At 36.4% G+C, this 24,448-nt stretch overlaps 1 protein-coding gene across 1 annotated transcript in view; it reads left to right on the top strand.

Annotated features, from left to right (window-relative positions):
* The window catches only part of XYLT1 (xylosyltransferase 1), an 86,073-nt gene that overhangs the window by 38,867 nt on the left and 22,758 nt on the right, over window positions 1-24,448 (top strand). The window contains exons 6-8 of the mRNA XM_072419184.1: window positions 8,298-8,474; window positions 16,171-16,433; window positions 20,174-20,369. Of these exons, the coding sequence (XP_072275285.1) occupies window positions 8,298-8,474; window positions 16,171-16,433; window positions 20,174-20,369 (636 nt within the window). The remainder of the gene's footprint in view (window positions 1-8,297; window positions 8,475-16,170; window positions 16,434-20,173; window positions 20,370-24,448) is intronic.

The raw sequence follows: 24,448 nt of genomic DNA, 5'->3' as shown, positions 1-24,448 counted from the left end.
TACTTCCCTGATTTCAGGCTCTAGTTGCTGTGGATCCTCAGTTCACTTCTTGCCTCTCTGCCAGCTAGTTGTTTGTTTGAATTCTCTGTGTTTGACCTTGGCCTGTTACCTGACTTTGCTTTGTCCGCTGCCTGTCCTGACCTCTGCCTGTTACCTAACCTTCGCCTTGTCTGCCACCTGCTCTGTCCATCAGTCTGCCTGGACTCCTGCTGCCATCTGAGTACCTGATCTGCGCTGTCCCTACACCGGAGCCCTCTCTCCCACTCACCCCTAGTGGGGAGATCCTGGGGGCCGTGACCTGGTGTTCTGCCCACAGCAAAGCAGTCTCTTGGCTATTAGGGGTTACCGGCCCATCATCCCTTTGCGGGGTGCGCTGGTGGAGACCGGGAGACACCTAGACTCGGTGCCCAAGGCAATCCCACATCACCTGCCGGGTTGCACAGCCCTAACACACAGGAGCTTGAATTTGATTCACAGGAGCTTGAATTTGAGGTGAAATGGAATTGCAAATAATACCCTGTTTCTTTTCTCCATCTCTGTTCCTGTTTGCAACAAGTGCAGCGATCCCATTATTGTCACATATTTTGTATATAATTAATCAGAGTTATTCAAGGATACTGTAGGCCACATTTTGGCAAATGTGACCAGGCATGCCCAGATGCGGTTTGTTTGTATCTAGGAAGAATGTGTTTACCAGTACTAACATAGAATTGTTCATCTGATGCCAAATAATTGTTTCAACAAAAGAGAATAACATTACAATAGCAGACAAAGTAAGGTCCTAATTTGTGTCCTCTGCACAGCCGCTTATCATTGCTAACAGGCGTACCTCAGGAGCAAAGGGTGTGTTGAATTCCAGCTTGGAAACGAAATACGGCAAATTTGTTGCCAATAGCTGATAATCACAGTCCAGGACCAGATAATATGTATCACCTTGGCTGGTTCATGGTTACAATAAAAATGTAATAGAACTTTGCAAACCCATTGTTTTGGTTGGTATGGCATATAATAAATCAAGTATAATAATACTAAATCTTGTGTACTCATTGTAAAACAAAGAAAGGTTTCTATAAACTCTTCACAGTCCTCTGTAAAACTGTTATTTCCCATTACCAACAGTTTAGTTTTTCCTCCCCACAATTTGTATATAAACGTATGTATGCCAGGTGCTACATTATATATTGTATACTTTTAAAATCTACAAACCTGCCTATCCATTATAATATAGTAATTACATGCAAGTAAGAGTTCATTCAGAAAAATATGGTTGCAGCTTGACTAAACCACTGTTAAAAACGATAACTATCTAATGCAAATATTGTTTTAAAAATGTTTTTTAAATATTTGTCAAAATGTGTGTATGTATATGTTGTTGTTGGGATTGTTCGGTTGTCAGTCTATAATACAGAATAAGGTACTTTTTAAAAGAGTCAAATCATCTAAATGGTAATGCTAAATTTAGCCAGAGAATCTAGCCTTCACTGTTAAAAATTGTAAAACAAATCCTCTAAATGGTAGAAGGTTAAATAACCATTTGCTACAATTAGAGCTCCTTTTCCACTGTTGGTGTGCTTTGCGCTAGGCACAACCTATTCACTTGAGTGTGCTTCCCAATGGACCAAACTGTACACAAATGTATCAGTTACTGCATTATTAGAACAGTTCCGAGGACCACTAAAATCACCCCGGGGAGCCGGGTGTCACTCAAAGGGGAAACCTCCCCCAGAATGATGTCATTATGACATGGCCCCGCCCACTCTTACATCGCAGATCTGAGCCTGCGATGAGAGAGTGGGTGGGTTGTGTCCAGGGAAAAACAGCCCACCCACTTCTTTGAGCCTAGGACCTGTACGGGGGACGTGGTCCGCGGCTCTTGGAGGTGCAGCCGCCCAGCGCAGTACCTCTCCTGACCCGGCTCCCGGATGCACCGACCAGAGCCACGGACCCCCAAAATTTTCTTCCGGACCACCTGTGGACCACTGGTTGGCGACCGCTGCTTTAGAACACACTGCATGGTCATGCCTTGCTTTGCGTTGTTTCTTGTTGTACTGTAAGGAAATTGTAAGGAAAAAAATTTAAATGAAGAAGAGAAAAGAAGGGTTTCTTGGCTTTCCAACGTATATTTTCAACTATCCAACCTTTAAAAAACTATCCAACTATCTACATAACAATCCAACGTATATTTTCAAATAAGTGGATAAGCAACATTTATAAAGTACAAATTTCAAAAGTTTTTTTTGTCCATGGGTTGTGGATGGCTAATCTAAGTATTGAAAGTAACTAGCTTAATGTTGGTGCACTGTCTAGTAACCCGACACGTTTCGCCTTTTTAGGCTTCTTCAGGGGTATGTGCGAGAGGTAGATTATTCTAGATGGTTGTTTTTTGGTTTTTTTTTTAAACCGAATTTTGATTGAACATTTTCACTTACAAAGACAACCAGGGTTATACAGCAAAACATCTGGTAAACACAGCATACAGGGTGATAGGTACATCCGATAATGGTACATAAAACTCTGGCTTAAGTAACAGTAAAAAAACAGTGGCTGTACTGTACCGGCCTATCAAACCCCATAGACTATAAAAATACGGAAACAACAGATAAATAAACAACAGAAAACAAGAAATGAGTCAAAAAGAAAAAACGAAGCTAAGCCAGGGAATGGGGGGGGGAGGAGTGGGGGATACAAAGGTGAATAGGAAGCACAGTGGCGTCTGGAACCAGCGACATATTAAACCTGTAGACTGGTAAAGTAGGCATCCCAAGGTTCCCATATCTGTTCAAATTTCGCAACCCTGTTTCGGAGGAGGGCAGTGAGGTACTTCATCAGGCGTATGTCTTGAATACGAGCATACAAATCCTCCATAGAGGGGGGTATTCTAGATGGTTGTAAGAGAGAACTCATAGTTGGAATGTGCACAAGACATACAAAAACACACAACATAGTAGCTACAAGTGTGTAGTTATTGTATGCCCCTTTTTTCTCTTCTTCATTTAAAGTTTTATATCTTTTAAGGAGTGGCTAATAAATACCTTGATAACAACTATTGAGAGAGTAGGAGATTCATAATCTTTGCTGCACTGGTAAGGTAAGGTATACATTGTTAATAAATTGCGGCCCAGCGCACCAGCACATGAGTTGTACATGTTGCCTTACTTGTTTCCACATATAAGCGCAGTGGGAACAAACCCTAAAGTAAGTTTTGATTTACAGCAATAAACTGACATTTACTTACTTTATTATGACAGCAAAACTGCAAAGAATTCATGAGCCTACACAGTCTGCCAGTTACACAAAATTATATTTTACGTTATGTTGTTATAAACTACATAGCCATAGACGGATTAGGATATTTTACGATTTCGCTTAAGCAACTTCAGTATTCAACTTTAGGGCATTATTATGAGTATCACGGGCTGTGAAATGTTTTACTCAGCAAATATTTTTCTCACCGTTTGATTCTTAAAATCTAGGCCATTGCACATCTCACAGACTGCTGGTTGTCATAATTCGACTGGTTGAATGCAGCACACATGTTAAATAATCCATTTTAATTCCATTTCAGTTGCAATCACCTTTTCCTCTCAATTCCAATAACCTTTTCGTCCATTATCTTGCAGAGGATTTCTGTATCATTATGAAAGGACACAGGGCAATGGATAATTGGGGAGTTTTGCTGCGCTCGAGTGAGAATGCATGCCTTTATCATTTTAACCAGCCAATTCAAGCATAAAACACATATTCACTGGGTTGTCACGTAGCATTAAAGAATGGCAGGGGGATTATTTGGAAGAGTACACTAGTTTTAATACCATGCTATTTATATAGAAATTTTGATATTTACCCCTCGTAATTGCATTTTCTTTGTCTCATTTCATTACTTTATTACAAATTTACAAAAAATGTATTCACTGGACAAGTCAATCTAAATATTTATGTTACATTATACAGGCTGGCCATACATAATTTAATTGTCCCCTAGGATATGACTAGCCTAGACACCTCTAATGGTGTTGACAATTGAAAAAGCGAGCTATCTTCAGAAAGTCTACAAAGTCTAAATGTCTCTTTGGAAAACAGTACTCTCTTACCTTTACAAGCGTTGAATCTATAATAATATGATTCAGGAGCAAATATTATAGAAGCATTTGGCATTTGTTTCTAGGATGCCCGTGAATACTTAAATTCACATTGTTGCTTTGAAAAACTTTTGTGAAGGAAGCCCCAATGTTACATTGTCAGGTTGGAAAAGACATAAGTCCATCAAGTTGTCAGTTTATCACCCCAGAACTGAAACATTCATTATCTTCTAAAATGACTCTGTAACAGGGTTTATGAGGACTTTAGTGCTAGTACAGTTTCCAGAGTAAAAAATGGAGCAGATATTCTCCATCTTCAGCTGGAAGAACAATGTACAATGTCATAGGTAATGCAATAAATAAATATTTCCTACAAAGGCTAAGCCAGCTTTTCTTTTTCTATGCCCAGTGTTTCTCCAGTTGTGACAGTATTTTTATATTTTAAAGATGTACGTGTTTGTCGAGTGTCTACATGATACTGTTTACATACATGGGAAAGTAACACTAGTTTATACGCTTTGAGTAGGATGATTTTTGTTCCTGATCTAGTTGATCACAGTTGATTGCTTTTTTAACCCCCCTAGTGATAATCCCGAGTGTGACTCGGGGTGGATTTTCCATGCAAAAAGCGGTAACCCCGAGTCACACCCAGGGTCGCTAAAAAGAATATAGAAAACCACTCACCTTGTTTCGTTTTTGTCCCCCGGCGCCCTGCTGGTCCCCGCAGGTCTTCGGAACACGTCTTCTTCCTCTGATCTCCAGCCGGCGAATACAGAGACGTTCTCCAGGGTTTCCCGGTGATGTTGGTGCATGCGTCGGTTCGTGCAGGAAGAGCAGCAGGAAATTCAAATAATTTTGTATTGGATTCAATACAAAATAGCTGTATAGTCCAATACAAAGAAATCATTATTTAATATATATATAAAATCTATAATCTTTAATATATATATATATATATATATATATATATATATATATATATATATATTATATATGCTACTGTACAGTTATATTACATGTATCACTTTTTTTTTTTTTTTTTTAAGTTTATTATTAAATGTATTAAATATTGGACATATTTTGGTGAGTTATGCCCAAGAATTATAGGCTTACAATAAAAAAATGTAAAAAAAAAAAACGCTAGGGCGGTTAACATACAGTTAAACCACATAGGAAAGAAAGAGTACACACTGTGATTTGTACTCAAGCCTGTGACAAATAATAAATCGCCAGCTAAAAGTTTAAAAAAAAAAATAAACTTCTTTATGATTACAACAGATTTCATTTTATGGTTTACATTTTTAATCTCAGAACTGTAATTTTTATTATAATACAGTTTAACATGTTAACATATTTTCTTTGGAGAAAAAGCAGTCAGATTGTAAATTCAACCCCCCAAAGCAAACAGAATGAATTAGGGAGAAGGGTGGGAGATGGTTTGTGCTATGGAAAGTATAGACAGTGTGGAGATTCTGGTCCACTATCTTATCATCATGATGACAGTTATATGTCATCAGTACAGAACCCCAATCGGCTGTTCCAAAACAACAAAACCTGTAGATGTGTTAATTCATAGCAACAATTCAAATTGCTTATGTCACTTATGACAGGTTACTCAAAAATAAAGTCATAATTCATTTGCAATAGGCTTTAGCAACCCTTCATCATTCAATCATCATCATCATGTCGTAAGCCTCCAAAGTGTATGTTTTGAGGACTTTACGGCTCTGTCAGTGAAACGCATCGGGTTAACAACAATCAGCAATGTATTTTTGGATACATTGTTGGTACTTCAGTTTTCATATTTATTCATCATTCTTTTTCATCATCGGTTACATGACCTTGATGTCTCACCAAGTGCAAGGCTGAGAGCTTAAGAGCTTAGTTTGTACTTTAGCCTACACTTGTATGAAGCTGAAAAGATTCAGAATAAATACCATGGATACTTTGTAGACTGTGCAGATAGAACATAATGTTTTAAAACGCAGCCCACTCTGTAGCATAGCAACACTATATAGAACAGTAACTTCAGCATCAATTAACTTAAACCATTTTATCTTTTTAAGTAGCTAGTATGAACATTTTTAAAGAACCAATTTTACGTTATGTACGACCCTTTAGGATGGAGGCTTAGTAGCCTTAGTAATCCTTTTTTTATGTAAAGAATTTCATCCTCCACATAGTATATTGAAAGAGAGGAATCCAGTGCGGTCTCTCGGATATCACTATCCAAGGCTTAGAAATGAGGCTGAAAACTGTTTTTTCTTTACATCATGTATCATAGAACATTCACTTCTAATTATTCCTTCTATTTGAACAAACAGCAGTGTATTTTTTATTCTGGTTCCATTTTTCTCATGGCTTCTATTCTTATTAAAGCTTGGTTAATTCAAAGCTATGTCCTAAGTTGACTTCTTCAACTTCTAGAAAAATGTAAAGCATAACCCAAAATGTTATTTTATTTCATTTTATTTTAGGAAAATTCAGTATAGCTGTATATTTTTTATACCTGTTAGTTTTCTCTTGCTTCCATGCTGAAGCAAGCCAATGATGTCAGGATTATGGGGGATATCTGCTATTAAGTGTAAAGTTCAAAATAATTGTAATTGTAAATGGTTATAAGTTTCATTTCCTTATATCTCCTGTACAATGTAAAATAGTGTGTGACTCTTTTCCTCTACAGATAGGAATTACAAAAATGGGTCTGATTTATTAAAGCTAAACTTTCATTGGTAAATCTGGGTGATCCAGCAAACCTGGACTGGATCTATTTTGCCATTTGTTAGTCATTTGCTAGCAAATGTTTTCAATTCTGGACCAGATTCATTTCAGGTATGCTGGATCACCCAGGTTTACTGATGAAAGTGTCTCTCCAGTCTTAGAGAGCTTTAATGAATCAGGCCTATTGTGTTTACCAAATGCTGAAATTGAATTTAAAGCACAGCTTAGCATGAAAACATAAGGCTTACTTCATGCATTATAGCTAATTTAGAATAGCATATTGTAGTAACCCAAAAGGCCTGATTGCCTTTTAGACTGATGACCAATGGGCCTGAAAGCTGTCCAGGACTGGAGAAGATTATCGTGGGACAGCCTGTGTGATTCAGCAAACCTGGAATGGATCTGGTCTAGGACTGAAAACATTTGACAACCAATAGCAAAATGTAGTAAATACATTCCAGGTTTGCTGGATAAGCCAGATTCCCCCACGATAGTGCATCATTTCCAGTCATGGAGTGCTTTAATATTCAGGTCCAGTGGGCTTTATTAAAGCTCTCCAAGGCTGGAGAGGTTACACATCAGTAAACTTGGGTGATCAAGCAAATCTGGAATGGATTTCTTAAATTTACTATTTGTTAGCAAACCAGATCCACTCCAGGTTTGCTGTATCACCCAGGTTCACTAATGAAAGTATTTTCTTTTCCAGCCTTATAAATCTATAAAGAGCTTTAATAAATCAGGCCCGATGCATTTATTTATTAATACAGTCAAATCAGCGAATAGGTATTAAATAAACCTGCTTGTTTTTGTTACATTCTTCTCCAGAGGTCAAAATCTGGAATGAAGTTTGGACACAATCTGATTTCTGTAAAAAAGAAAACACACAGTCTGTAACTTTAGTAAAATGTACCTTTGATCGGCTTAATATAGCACACACCTCCACACTGTATATAAAAATGTGAGAAAACATCTTACATGCAGACTAAACTTCCTTTCGCCATATGCTTTAGTAACTGTTTGAGGATGAATAAACCCATCTAAGGGTGCACATTTTCCATTTAAGTCGGTAAGCCACAGAAGCACTTGTAATTAGAAAGACGTTAGAAAAAGCAGACTGTCTGTCCAGAAGTCTAGATAGATTTTATTTTCCTCTCCTTATCAATGGAACTTAAACAAATTACAGTAATCACCATGATTCAGATTAGCTTCTTTCCTCCTCACTCTTGCTGCCTCATTCCCAGTATAAATTACATGCTGCAACAGGCAATTTTTTTTCAACTTGGAATATATCTAGCTGACCAACAGAGCAAGGAACAAAATTACAATTTTACTGTCTGAATTCTTCATAGAAGTGAAAAATGCACGGCTATTAACTTGAAAAGCTGTATGCTAATACAGATATATATAGTGTGTGTGTATAGATATATATATTTAAGATACTGTTAACTTAATAAGCTCGTTAATTAACACTCGGTCCTCTATTTTTCTTTTTTTCAGTCCTTCTTTCATACAGTGTTGGAAAACAGCCCTTACTGTGACACCATGGTTGATAATAATTTGCGAATTACTAACTGGAATAGAAAACTAGGCTGCAAATGTCAATACAAACACATTGTTGACTGGTGTGGCTGCTCTCCAAATGACTTCAAACCTTCTGATTTCCATCGCTTCCAGGTATGATCATTCATCTCCTAATGCATTTCTTTTTATTTTCACAGTTGTTTCATTGTCACATAACATATCCAATTTGTGGAAAACTCTACTGAGAAAAGCTTAATAAACAGTCCTTGAAATTTTTTGGCAGCAGCAGCTGAATCTGAGTTTACAAATCAGTACTTATGCAGGCTAGGCTACCTATTATATTTCTAAGCCGATTCGGTCAGAGGACCACTGTTGGGGGAAACTAAGCTTATGGCCAACTTGTTTTCTGTACAGAACAGTACAATATAGTTACATAGTCAGGTTGAAAAAAGACATAAGTCCATCAAGTTCAACCACAAGGGAAATAAACATATCCCAGATATAAAACCCTATAAGACGAAGTTGGTAACAGAGAAAAGCAAAAAACCCCTGGTACAAAATTTGCTTTAACAAGGGAAAACAATTCCTTCCATGAGGCAATCGGATGTTCCCTGGATTAACAGTCACTGTTATTTTTACTTTAAATCCTTAATCCCCAGTTATATTCTGTGCGTCTAGAAATCATCCAGCTTTTTCTTAAAGCAATCTATAGTATTTGCTGAAATTACTTCCTGAGGGAGCCGATTCCACATTTTCACAGACCTTACAGTGAAGAATCCCTTCCTTATCCGGAGATTAAATTTCTTTTCCTCCAGACGCAAAGAGTGCCCTCTTGTCCTTTGTAATGATCTCAAAGTGAATAATTGGTAAGAGAGTTCTCTATATGGACCATTTATATATTTATACAGGGTGATCATATCCCCCCTTATACGTCTCTTCTGAAGGGAGAATACATTCAGTTCAGATAATCTCCCCTCATAGCTGAGCTTCTTCATTCCTTTTATAAGTTGCCCTTCCTTTTAGTTGCCCTTCTTTGCACTTTCTGCAATTCCACAATGTCCTTTTTGTGAAATGGTGCCCAAAACTGGACAGCATATTCCAGATGAGTTCTGACCAATGCTTTGTACCGGGGCAGGATTATGTCTCCATCTCTGCAGTCTATTCCTCTTTTATTACAAGAAAGTACTTTTCTAGCTTTAGATATTGCAGCTTGGCATTGCATGCTGGTAATAAGTCTATGATCTACCAGAACCCCCAGATCCTTTTCCATTTCTGACTCCCCCAAGTGTATTCCCCCTAGACAGTATGAAGCATGCATGTTGTTAGTCCCCAAGTGCATAATTTTTCATTTATCAACATTAAATGTCATTTTCCACTTGGCTGCCCAATCAAACAGTACATCCAGGTCTGCTTGTAGATTATAGACATCCTGTATGGACTTAATTCCATTACATAGTTTGGTGTCATCTGCAAACACAGAAATGGTACTTTTAATCCCAAACTTCTTATGGGCTCTATATATCCCTGGGGTACACCACTAATGACCTTAGACCATTCAGAGTATGAACCATTAATTACAACTCTCTTGATGCGATCTTTAAGCCAGTTCTCTATCCATTTACAGATTGACTTTTCTAAACCTATCGACCCTAACTTGCATATTAACCGTCTGTGAGTTACAATGTCAAATGCTTTAGCAAAGTCCAGGAACAATATAAGGAACAAGTTTCCTGTTGTAGACCATAGTCTATAAAAATATTTATATTTTTTTCAAGACCAAGACAATTTTGCACAATTGTACAAGCTCCTGTACTAAAATCTCCTTATCTGATTGCACATTGTGGGCTTCTCAGGATTTCATGTGTTTTGCAAATGCAGTCTACTTAGAAGTGCTTACTCCTGTACAATTAATATATGTCTACTGCAATATATCCCCTATAATATATCCCCTAGCTAATACAACAACCTGAATTACAAGGATATTACACAATCTTTGGTTGGTAGGAAAGTTAGAGTTATAAACTGCTTTTTAAACTTCTGTTTAAAGATATGAGGAATGGCACTTGCATTTTTAGTTTATTGCTTTTAGTACATTGCCCTGTTTTATTTCAGTATATCGTCTTTGCCTCTAATACATATCAAATATGTTTCACTAAGTCCTATAAAACACACCTTTGGATATTTGTGTTATTGGGGAAAGTGTGTGTGTGTGTTTTTTTACAGGGAACGAAAAGTGGGCCAAAATCAGACTAGTTAGTAGTAGACCCTGAAGAGCTAACGCTATAAAATAGATCCTTCACATGTTCTGTTGAGGTTTGTAGAATACAAGTAAACATAAATTTAAATAGAACATTTCTCTCTTCCAAGAGTAATTTAATACTGTAACATTACATTGATTAGGTCTTAAGATGTATACGGGTAACAAAATCTATCTTCCTAGATTTTTTTATCATCGAGGCATTGCTAAAGTACACTAGTTCCATAATGTCTCCTTATAAATGAGAACACTGAGACCTAATCTATAAAGAATTACCCCATGTCTGTGGGAAACTTTACTCCTATTCCCTCTCAATATTCTTGTCTTTGTTTGCTAGAGGTGCCCGGAATGCTGTCTGAGCATTAAATATATGCAAATAAACATAATTTACATTCAGCAAGGCTTGTATCTGAATGAATTTATGTTCACACTTAATGGATGTTTTGACAACTAAAGGCAAGAGTTGGACAGGTCTAGTCTTGAGCATTTATCTTTCAGCTAAGATGTATCAATGTGGAATCAGCTCAGCCACGACCTTGATTTGTTCTGTATCCACTCAAGGTCAAGAAAATTCTGCAATGGCTTAGCTCATATAGCAGACATGGACTTTAGCCAGGATATTAAAAACGTCAAGTGCCCATAAATGTATAATTTGTAGCAGATTTTAACCTTTTTTTTTAATTATGGATTTTTTTATTAACACAAAGTCCTGTTTAGGATATAATGCTGCTATTTCCTTAGAACTAGGGTGTTTAAAATTTAGTAATGTGTTCACATGGACATACAGTAAGCAGTAACCTCAGCAGTAAAACGTATATAGATCCTGTAAAAATCAATGCTTTCTTCTGTTCTGTTCAGTAATCAGTAAGCACTGTCTAGACGTATTTAAAAGCCATATTATGGGCAATTTCTAGAACCTTATGTGTAGTATGGTTAGCAAATTGCTTAAACTACTGCTTTCTCAAAGGCAAAGTCTTACATTCAGGGCCTCAAAAACTGGACTCCTATCCAGCCAGGCACCCAGGTTGATCCATATTTTACCTACTCTTCACTGGCTCACTTTTTGGATAATGTTTGCTTAGCTCTATGTGTTTAGTATTCCTCGCATGCACCTTCTGAGTCTAGCGGCTCTTTGGCTCCCTCAGCTAAGTATCCCACACCACCCTTTTGAGTGCATAATGTACCAAATACATGGTTTCCATAAATAAAAACAGTGTAATACAAATATGGATAGTGTGGGTTAGATCTGGTGGAACTCTGCAATGAGGCCTAATATGGTGCTGATATTAACTTTTAAATATTTAATGAAATATTTAATTATGGTAAAAAAAAAAAAAAAAGGGAATAGGGAAACTGTAGTATGAGCAAATATATATCTGCAGTTTTTTATGAAAAAAAATGTATGTGTTTGTGTGTTTGTGCATATATATATATATATATATATATATATATATATAAATAAATATATCTATATATCTATATACATACCCACACACACACACACATATATACATATATATAACTATATACACACAATTATTAGGAACTGAATTTAATATTAGAGACCCATAATATTTTAGTTTATTTTGTTAATTTTTTAATTATTATGTTTATTTATAATATATAATTATATAGATATTAATTTAATTAGATAAAGATTTTTTTAATCATTCAAAAAATCCTGAGAAAGGTACATTTACTTAAAGCAAACCTAACGCCTGGATGTCTCCCTCACAAGAGTCAGCTCTGAACCATCTCCTTTTTTCTCTGTATACACATATAAACTAATATAATGTGTAGTCAGAAGGAGATATTGAGATATTGCTCAGAATTTCCTGGCAAATAGCCAAACATAACAAATAAAGGTATAAGTATAAACTGCTTGCATTTTGCAAAAGCTGATAGTTTTGTAGGTATTTTATGGTTACTTTTCATGAATTTTGGGTTTTAGTTTCTTTCTAGCTCTGAATGAGATGTGACTGTATACTATGGACCAGTGGTCGCCAAACTTTCTGACCTGATGAACCACTAAATTCACTGAACTCGTACCGCACATGCACTGGAGCCGTGTGTCACTTTTGTTGCATCCACAGCCCTGTGCTACTGTCCTCCCAGGATGTTTAGCAAGCAGGTCTGAGCCTGCGATGGGAGAGTGGGCATAGGGGGAACAGAGCTGCGGACCACCAGTGGTCTGCAGACCACCGGTTGGTGACCACTGCTATGGACTGTAAAAATCAAGAAATAGAAAGTTGAATTCTCTGATGCTTGGAACTACTGAGAAACAAAGTATGTTTATACTACAAAGGAAAAATACAAATGCCTTTCTTTTTTATAAAGAGTATCCTGAGTTCAGGTCTATTTTAAGGTCATCATGTTTCATAGTAGGAGAAAAAGTTAAGTATTTACCAGAGTAGCCATTCGGTCATAAGCATTCATTTTCTAATCTGATCTGGAAAAATAAAAATTTAGATGATTAAAGTTTGATGAATTTTGTCCGATAATCGCATCAGGGCTAATATTGGACGAGAATCTGGTGTATGTACAGTGCTCATCCTGGCGGATCGACAGACGAAGAACATTCATAATGGAAGTGAGAAGGAGAGAGAGCACAGCAGGGTGTCGCTCCATCGTTCTCCCCCTCCCCTCTTTTTAGAGCAGAACGGTGCTGTATGTACAGCCTTGTTCATGCATCGTTCAGTCTTTTGTCATTGAAAGGGATTGTGAAAGATTCTTTTCAATGACATTTATTGAACTTGTGTTACTTTGGACAACAGAGTCACTTTCAACCTTCATCCTTAATAAATCATGATTAGTGACAATGTTGGGGCCTACAGACAAACTTCCTGTAATAAAAACTGAGGGTACACAGGATGTTTTACCTTAAGGTGGGTGTCAGGAAGGAGCCTATGTGGTTTTAAAGTACATATCTAATCCTGGTCCACCTCATGTATGGATTGTGGGATGCGTTTCTTGTCTTTAATGATTGGTAAAAAATGGTGATTTGGATTTCTAGTTATGACTGTAAGTGCTGGTAATTTTCAGAAAATCAAGTCATTTGCCTTTTTGCTTTCAAATGTTTTAAATCCTGGAGCAGATCTGTTCCAGGTTTGCTGGATCACCCAGCTTCACTGATGAAAGTATATCCTCTCTAGCCTTGGAGAGCTTTAACCTCCCTGGTGGTATTCCCAAGTGTGGCTCTGGTTGATTTTCAGTACCAAAAGCGGTAACCCCGAGCCACAGGCGGGGTGGCATTGTAAAGGACTTATCTGGTCCCAACGAGCTCCGTGGCATTGTCCGATGTCCGGCCGACATCTGTGTACCCTGGCCTCATGATCATTGGGACGTGTGAGCGTGAAGGGGTGCGTGCGCTGGGGGGTGTGACCGGGTGGGATATTTACACAAAATGTACAACTTTGACATTCAAAATTACTCATTTAGTCAGTTAAAAAACCAGACCCATTATTTCCAAGTAACATAATCAAGGTGTGATTGGAAAGAAAATAGTAAAATAGAAAGTATATAGTTAACTTCAGGTATAACATACATTAAAACCTAATGTTAAAAATGAAAAGAAATAATAATAGAACGTTTCTGTAAAAGTTTCTGTTTTATAGCCATCATATAAATGTCTGTGGAATTAACATGCTACTTTTGGTGGTATGGTATGTTTAACAGGTAGCCTCTGTCAAGTTTTTATTTCAGGCGTAAACAAATACATATATATATATATATATATATATATATATATATATATACATACGTACAGGGACTGACATTGTCATCCTAACAGGAAATACCAGAAGGAGGACCATCTTGTCAGAATCATCAGATCACCAGGCTTATTTTTAAAAAATCTTGCAAATGTATAAATGTTTTTCTGAAAGTCTGCAGAAAGAAACATTTGGTTTGCATAAACTTATACATCTAAAACTGTGGACTGTTCATGACCTCATAATTTACCACATCAAGAAGAGCTCTAGACAGAGACCTCACAAATTCTCAAGAATTGTGTACTTGGACAATTAGCTTTTTTGTATGCTTTAGTCCTTTACTCCAATACATTTTATATTGTGCTCCTCTATTTAACCTTAAACGGCAGACTGAACACATAATTCTCCATAGAGGAGTGGCACAAATGTTTTTTCCTTTCTACATAAATGTGCACTTTAAAATAAAGCCTAAGAGAAACACTAAAATATTATTTCCTGGTTTTATAAGACACTGGAGGTTTTAAATACAAGGTATGAAACCAATGCTGAAACGCTTGACAGAGGGAATGATGTCAGGTGTCTGCAACCTACTAAAATCTTTTAGAGACACACTTTGAAACAAATGTGGAAATTTCTCAGGAGCATTAAACTTCTTCCTATGATACCAGACTTATCCTGTTACAGTATCTAGCTAGACACATACTAACTGTTACTTGTTTATTAATTCCTAAATATTCAAGAGTTAGTCAACTTTCAACTTCTAAATTGTTCAAAAAATTGAGACCATTAAGAAAATGGAGGGACTTATGCCAAACGGCATACGCACTTTTTATTTAAAAATGTTTTACCTCCATTAATTTTTCCACAAAAAGAACTTTTTTTCAAACTTCTGTTTTTCAGGTTTTTGTTTGTTTCCTCTTCTGTCAGATAAATGTTTCTGTTTTCTGGTAACAGAACATGACATCACCAGCACTCCAAAATACAGAATTATTGCCTTATTATACAAGCATATACAATTTCAGGTCACAAAGGGTCCTGTCTGCAAGAAAGCGTAGTAACGGTTTCTGTTTTTTCTTCAGCAACCTATCATAAGAGAAAATTAATTTGTTTCTGATTGATATTTAAAGTAGCTGATTGATATATAAATAATATAAAGTAGATGAAAAGTATTCAATACCAAAATACTTTTAATAATCATTAAATTATATTTTTATATCCAAAATATGGTTTGGGTTTCATCTCAAGTTTCTGGATGGAATCACATTACGCTTATGATTACATTTGTGGAATCTTCTGATGTTAGAGAATTATCCAACTTTGTAAATGCCACCGTAAAATATATGCAAATGTTGAAGATAGTCAAAAGAAACATAAAACAAAAAATATCTTCTTAAATGTATAGACTGTTCTATGTTGATGGACTTATTATTGTGAGGGAACTTAGTTTACTCCTTGGGCAGTAGGGGAGAAAGTAAATTTGCTTGCAGGAATTTGCCAAGTGGTGTATCTCTATCACTTTGGAAGGTAGGCCTACAGGTCCCAGCATTTGGTCCGAATAAAGTTTAAACCTTGCAGATTGCAAAAAAATGGATAAAGAAAAACTTGTATTCTACACTTAACTTGTACACTTCCCCAATCCTTGCTTGCTTATTGTATTTAGAGTTGTGAATAGCAGCGTTAGTCAAAGAAAAAGGAATGCCTTATTACGTAACACTAAAATGTACTAAAGTAAGTTTTGCATTATGGTTGTCAGTAATTTTAAACAAGCTTAAGACATTTGTAACAGGACTAAAAAGGAAGGTGGGAATATATTTTTAATTTATAAAGACAAAAAATGTACATTATATGTTCAATCTTTACAAATCTTCTTTTTTTTATGTAGCAAACGGCAAGACCAACATTCTTTGCTCGTAAATTTGAAGCTGCAGTGAACCAAGAAATAATTGGGCAACTGGACTATTATTTGTATGGCAACTACCCATCTGGCACACCAGGCCTGAGATCATATTGGGAGAACTTGTACGATGAACCTGATGGTATCCACAGTATCAGCGATGTCATGTTGACTATGTTCCATTCATTTTCCCGCATGGGACTCAAAAGAGCTGAGGCATCCCTACACACAGATGGAGAAAACAGCTGCCGGTATGTGCAGACTTCTGTCTGTTAACTTATAGACAGTATGCAAATATAGCATGTGCCAGACAGACCTAGACTGAAGAAAGGAATTTTAGTTCTAGGTTTAAACAATTTGTTATTAAGCATCGAAGGAGGCAGTCCTAACCTGTTTCTCAGAAAATCAACATTGAGCTAAGTGAGTAAAAAGAATCAAGAAAAATCATTTTTTAGTAGATTTTTATAGCTAGGAAGAACATGATATGCTGTTGGCAACAGTAACACTGAAGAATTGCAATACATTTATGATAATACATAACCCACATGATATATATAATTTTGGGTGCTTTTTTAGGTGTTATACTTCCTGATACTTTATAGATTAACACTTAAGCCATAAATAATATTGATAATATTGTTCACCTTTTATGAGCACTGCCATTTTTTCTCTTGCATTATTCTCACCTATTACCCAATACCTTTTCACTGCAAAAAAAGGCTCAACTGATAAACTGTTTTGGTGCACCAAGTCTTTGGGTTGGTGGCCCAGTAGAAAGAGGGCTTGCAGTTTATGGATCCTTTAGTGTAAGTACTAATAACCCTCAGTAATAAGCCAGTGTGTTAAGTGCAAAACCATAGGAACATATGAGAATGGAAACATGGCAAGTGCCATTGGAGGGTTCTTTTATTCTTACAAATTTCATGGTCTGACTTCAGAGTTTATATAAATGCTCTTTATGAATGGTTATCACCACCATTGAGAACAGACAACTATATTAAACTGCAATCAGGAAATAAAAAGAAATAAAAGAGCATAAAAAACCCTGACATTTCTAACCCTTATTGGTCCAAAAATGCAAATATTTAACTTGTGTTAGATTTAAAGGTTAGTTTTAAAGGAGGTTATCACCTATTTTGTACTAAAAACATTGCTATATTTGGTCCCACATGACTTCTGTGAAAAGAATTGCCAATACAGGGGTCTTCTATCCTTCTGTCCTTCGAAGTATCTAGTGTAGGGTGTTCTAGTAGCTGTAAATAGAACACTGCATTTTTTGAAAACATCTTCCCAAACAGTAATTATGATTGATTGTGAGGCCTTAAGCACGTTAACAATTCCTTTGTCTGCTTGCATATATTAAAAGATCTTCAGACAGTCAATATTGCTTTCTTTTTCCAGTCTTATTCCTATTCAAAATGTAAGTTCAAGCATGCAATTAATCTTGCATCTCTACAATATTGGTATTCCATACTTGTGGCAAAAAAACTAACAGAATAAAATCTTTAATTAAATTATTGCTTTGGTATCCAATAACTGAAACTCAAAATGCTTAAGAAATTTGCTCAGGCTATTCCTTGGGTAAAAACTTTTATTGTTACACTTGTATGAATACACAATGCACTTCTGATTAACAGGTGGGATCTTGCTTATCTTGGTTACAATATTTTGTTTGCAGTGTCCATCAATTTACAGCTTGTATGTATTTTAATTTCTTGGCATGGTTTGCACACAGCACAGTGAATAATGAAATGTACATTGTTTTTTTATCTTTACAGCTGAAGAGCTTTGTATTACAATTTATTTCTTGTAGCATGTGTATATATTTTCACTGTTTTATACACTGTGTGTGTGTATATATTTCAACTGTTGCAAAACCTAGTTAACAAATAGTGCAAACACTGTTTTGTAATGTATAATCAGTCATGTTACATCATGGCTGTATATTCCTTAAAACTGTGATGTCAGATGTTTTGCAGATTTAGCTGCCAAAGTTAGAAGATATTTAGGACCTTTATATTTCCTTTAAATCCCAATTAAAATTAAAGTTAATTTTCCCATACAGTAAGAAATACACTATTCTGCACTGCGGAGGTGTGACAGACTGCTAAAGACCAAGTCAAGGTTATGTCAAACTTACCAACTTTCAATTGTGCTGCCAGCACAAGTTTTTTATTAATTTTCTGCAACCTTTCGGAAATCGAAAAAAACTTTAAATTCTTAACTTATTTTTATGATTGTATAGAGAGCCTAATTACAGTAATGAATACAGAAGGTTGAATTGGGCTTGTACACATAGGAAAAGTAAAGAGTTTTTAGGAGTGAATTGATGTGAGAGTGGTAGAATTGCAATTCTTCTCTGCAAAGAATACCATGGTGGCCAGTGTACAACGTGTGATGAATTAGTTTAGAAGCAGAAAGCTTAGGATTGAGTTGAACAACTTTTTAGTTGCAGGAGTTTCATCTACAAGCAGCCAGAAGAAAGAATCAGTTTTGATTTGGTATAATACAAAGCATAAATAAAATAATACCAAAACTTCTTCTCTGAGACTGGGTTTCAGCCTGAACTTATAACTAAGCTATATGATAGTAAGTTAAATATAAATGGTTAAAGAACAGTAACCCTCAGTAAAATAAATAGGTGATTAGAATTTATCCTCAATCTTTATTAACTTGGAACTAAACATGTGAAAAATTTGCAAGCAGAGAGGTTTTTATTGCAGCTGACAGGTAATGTCCCTTCTGCAATAAAACATATTAACCTGCCAGTTTGTAATCTTCTTTGTAAAGTAAATTGACTTGTTCATGCACAACTCAGTGTACAATTTCGCATAACCTGGCATCCCCTCTTGGCTGTAGGGAATTAGCTAACTAGTTAATTAAGGTGGCAGATGAACTGGAAGAGGACCAAGTGAAGATAGCAATGTCGTAATGTAAGAAGAACAGGTAAGTTACTTTAAAAAATGCAAAGAGGGTTCATTTTATTCATACTAATGAATTGTTATTGTCATATTGGGGAAGTCTAAAATCTAAAAAATGCATTACGATATGGGGGGAGCACTAAATGAAAAGATGATAAAAATAAAAAAAGTTCCAAAAACAGTTTTTAGCAAGCAATCACTTCTATTTAGCCCAATGGTAGTGGGTAGCCCTAGAGAGAGAGGTATACCAATTGTTTAAATAAAGCATCTCTTCTGTTAACCACCCTAGCGGTATTCCTAAGTCTGACTCGGGGTCGATTTTCCATGCAAAAATCGGTATTCCCGAGTCAGACTCAGGGTGCCTAAAAGCAGAATAAAAACCCAATTACCTTGTTCCGTCACTGTCCCCGGCAACCTGCTAACTCCACAGGTCCTGGGGACACGTCTGCCTCCTTCGATCTCCAGCCGCAAAGTGCTACGGGGATTCCCAGTGATGTCGGTGCATGCGTCGGTGCGGCTATTAAACGTGTCATTGAGTTATGCCTAAAAATGATAGGCCTACAATGTAAAATAAATTGCCATGCAAAAATGGTACCGCTTTTTGCGTGGAAATACGGCCAGAATCAGACCGCTAGGTGGTTAAGGCACAGATCAGCCATCCAACACCCCACTGGTGGCCTGATGCACCTGCAAACTCCTTCAAGACAAGGACAATATGGTGGCCACTGATCCCCAGCCAGCACACAGTGACCTGCTGGAAAATTCATAGCTGGAAGCAGTCAAACGGCAGCACACTTCATCCATCCTTCGTACAGCAGCAATATTCCAGTGAGGAAAGTTTCAAATAATTCACGTCTTTAGCTGACACTTTTTTATCAGTTATTGCATTTTAAGTATGATCAATACTCAACTTGGGATTGCCCATGGAATTTTAAGTACTCTTTGATTTTGTGTTCAGCATTAATCTGTAACATTGCTGTCTCTGCAGACGGTGAGGTCATCTCTGTGCAGCAGTCTGTCTTTTTTATTGTTTTCCACACTCTCAGTTTCTCTTCAATCTTGTTTTTCAGATACTATCCCATGGGCCACCCGGTTTCAGTCCATCTTTATTTCCTTGCTGACCGCTTCCAGGGTTTTCTTATTAAACATCATGCCACTAATCTTGCAGTCAGTAAGCTGGAGACATTGGAGACCTGGGTAATGCCAAAGAAGGTTTTTAAGATTGCCAATCCAACGAGTGATTTTGGCAGACTGCAGTTTTCTGAGGTGAGTTGATTCGAGGTGAGAGAAAATAGTATGTTTAGCTTTTCAAACAAATAAATTGCACAACGGCCTTACGTACTCCAAGGCTTCAGTTACCTCAGATATTTATTGTAAACCTAAAGACAAGTCAACAGGAAACCACTTAGACTGAGCAGTAGCATTGCAGTCCACATACTGCTTCAGTGCGTCAGTTTAAAACAAGCCTCAATGACCAGACAGTTTACCTGATAGGTAATAAAGCACCTGGCACTATAAATTACTGATTTGTATTCTTCTACTAATAGCATTTTAAAACAAATTCCAGGGATACCTTAATGCTGAGTGGTGTTTTTTTCTAGTCCATCACACATTGAATAGATTTTATTGAAACATAATATGCTAATGTATCCATGTTCTGGCTCAGTAATGGCTCATACAGTGTTAAAGAAATGTTAAGCGACCATATTTTAAATTCCAGAAAACTGAGGTGCATGGTTTTTACTTTTTAATAGAGTGTCTCTTTTAATGTAACTTAATGTAACAAAACAAAATTGTATTTAGTAAAATATCTTAGTATTTAATGATGATTTATCTGAAACCTTCCAAGTCTGGCAATAAAAACAAATTCAATTTGGGGGCAGTATCTGAGAATGACAACCAAAAAATAAAACACTATGCTTTTTGTTGCTTTGTTAGTGTTGTTTTAAAAATTACCGTAAATGATTACAGTTTATTAGTAGATAATAATATTTTAAATTTGAATACAGAAAAATAAGGGGATATCCGCTATTTATGGTCAATATTAAAAATCAGTGCAGTTTATGGAAACACAATTTAACAAGGAAGAACAATTAAAACGGGTAAAAAGGGCAAATGGCCTAATATGTAATAATATGAAACCTAATAGGTATGTTGTTGGTAATACGAAAAATTATGGGCCTAATTTATTAAAGCTGTCCAAGGCTGGAGAGGATACACTTTCATCAGTCAACCTGGGTGATCCAGCAAACCTGGAACAGATTTCTTCAAAGTCATTTGCTTTTTGATGTTTTTTGTATCCTGGACCAGATCCATTCCAGGTTTGCTGGATCACCCAGTTTCTTTGAAGTAAGTGTATCTTCCCCAGCCTTGGCGAGCGTTAATAAATCAGGTCCTATGAGCCAGTAAAATGAAAAAGACAAATTTCTTTCTGGCAGATGAAGATTGTCATACAGGCTGGTGTCCAAGTTAGTTCCCACTTACAATATTAAGATATCCATATTGTGTAGACTTTAATAAATACATGGTTCAGTTCTATGCAAAATTATTGTACCGCCAGAATGTTAACTATAGAATGTGACAATTAGAGTTGAACAGTCCTCATCTACATTATTATTATTATTATTAAACAGGATTTATATAGTGCCAACATATTACGCAGCGCTGTACATTAAATAGGGATTGCAAATGACAGACTAATACAGACAGTGATACAGGAGGAGAGGACCCTACCCCGAAGAGCTTACAATCTAGTAGTACATTGGTACATATACATATATTTATAAGAATGCAAACACATCATTTAATTTGTTTACCTAATGTATTTACAATCTGCTATTGAAATCGACTTTAGAAATGCTTCCCTGCATGCAACTAACCATAAATCAACTCTGAATGGTCACAAAACAGAGAGGGTAAAGGTTACAATCTCTGTCCAATGTTACAGGTGTCCCTACCACCCTAGAACTATGTTCCATGCTAACATGCGCTGTCTGAATATCTCCCCAGAGAATATAAGGAGCCATCTCTCGCACATAATTTTATAGCCTGAATAAACAACGAGTGCAGTGCCAATGGTAATCTCATACAAATATATAAAGCAAGAGCCAGTATCCCAAGAATATACAAATGAGTATAATTATAATAAACATGAATTTATTATTCGGTATTTAGTGACAAACAGATCCTGTTTCTCAAGTTTACATGGATATACTATAAAAAGGAAATCAAATAAATGAAATGCACTCACTGCAGTGTCGGCAGCATATTATTGCTCAGACCTGACACCCTAAAGTGTCCTCAGTGTACAAAGCCTTTTGTAACCTTCTTTAGAAGCATGTCCGACATTCAGAAACAATATTGGGAGACAGCTCTCATCCAATACCAGAATCTGCCATAACAGGGACCTATATGTCAGGATCACCAGTTATTATTTAATGAAGCTGCATATTTCAACCGATTGGAAACAAATAATGGAATTTCATTTTCATCTCTAAGTTTTTATGAGGTTTTATGTTTTGGGTTTAAATGTACTTCATGTTGTTTTACTTCTTAGTTCTTTATTCAGTAAACGTTTTAGAAATTAGTACTTAAAATTTCATCACTGGGTACAATGTCATAATACAACATAAGTATTTAGTATTCTGTACTAGCCTGAAATTAATTGGGCACATTCTTTTTCTATCAATGTGGCCAGCATAACAAATGGTGATCGTGATTGGGCAATTAAGAAAGACCAATGTAAAACTCAGGCTTTTGGTGTGTGTGGCAAATCCCAGACATTAATGTCCCATTAAGGAGATTAATGCTTTGTTAGTGCTGTTTATCAAAGTGTCTGCTAGTTGACTTTCAATTCCCTGAAGTGATAAAATATCACAGCTAAATTTTTTTCACTTTTTCCTGTTTTTCTGTTTGTTACTGTTTAACTTACTTTACACCCAATAGGCTTTGCTATAAAGTGACGTGTACAAAATTATTTTATTATGCTAATATCCAGCGTATTTACTTTTCAGTTTATGTATGTGGGTTGTATAAAAGCAATGTATAGTATATTTAACATTTTTAGGAAACACAAAATGTTTAGCTTTAGGTATATAAATGTTGGATATCAGTATTTGTTAATGTTTATTAGCTTTTTTTCTGTGTATAACTTGTATGTGTTTTGAGCAGATATAAAAGCTTATTACATACTGAGGCTATTCTTCCTGCTTTACATTGCCACACAATAGTTTTGTTTAGTTGACCCTTACTACACATGTCTTATGAGTCAGCTGACCATCAGAAAACAGTGCACTAATACGGTAGCCAAAATATGAAGGAATATGTTGCTCCCCTCAGGCACGTTGTCTTGGTGTCACCAATTCTGCTCTCTTCTTTGCCCCCCCATATTCAGAACATTTTCAGGTCCTGTCACTTTCATCAATGCAGCATCTCCAAAATCCGCCCCTACCTGTCCCCTGAGACCACCAAACTCCTTGTGCACGCTCTTATCATCTCTCGTCTGGACTACTGTAACCTCCTCCTCTCTGGTATTCCACTAACCCGACTCTCTCCTCTTCAATCTATTAACACACACGGCTCCAAGACTTTTCTAGAGCTGCCCAGACTCTCTGGAATGGTCTTCCTCGTCCTATTCGACTTGCTCCTACTTTCTGATCATTTAAAAGAGCCCTTAAAACCCAACGCTTCCACCTCACCTACCCTTCTTCTTCAGTCTCCTAAATCCTCACTACTTACCCACCACTACATACCCCCCTCCTATTGTGTGACTTCCCCCACCTCTTAGATTGTAAGCTCTACAGGGCAGGGTCCTCTCCTCCTGTATCACTGTCTGTATCTGTCTGTCATTTGCAACCCCTATTTAATGTACAGTGCTGCGTAATGTTGGCGCTATTAATAATAAAATCAATGAAAGAACAAGATTGAAACAACATTAGACCGAAATAGGAATGACTGTCATGTACATTCCGTATGATAACAGAGAATATTTGTTTACTGAAGATATTCACCTAACTTTCTTTTGTACTATTGCATTACAAACAAAAGGAACAATGAAAGATATTTTTGTTTATTGTACTTTATATGTGGCTTCCCATTGAAGAGGTCACAGTGCTGTTGTATAAGAGATGTAATGTATGTTCAGTAAACACATTATAGGGTAATTTGGCGTTTTATCCTTAAATGTGGGACTCTACCCTCTACAGTTCAGAGAAGTCTTTAAAGTTGTTTCTTTAGAACAGTTACAAGCCAATCAGCTCACTTATTCATAAATACGTAAGGATGCAGAAAACTGGCTCTATGTTTATGTTTTGCACTGATAAGTCAATATATGAGGTCTCTGGAAA

The sequence above is a fragment of the Pyxicephalus adspersus genome, chromosome 7 (genome assembly GCF_032062135.1).
Source record: "Pyxicephalus adspersus chromosome 7, UCB_Pads_2.0, whole genome shotgun sequence".
Taxonomy (NCBI): domain Eukaryota; kingdom Metazoa; phylum Chordata; class Amphibia; order Anura; family Pyxicephalidae; genus Pyxicephalus; species Pyxicephalus adspersus.
Note: the sequence above shows the minus strand (reverse complement) of the source record. Positions and strands in the feature narration are given on the sequence as shown.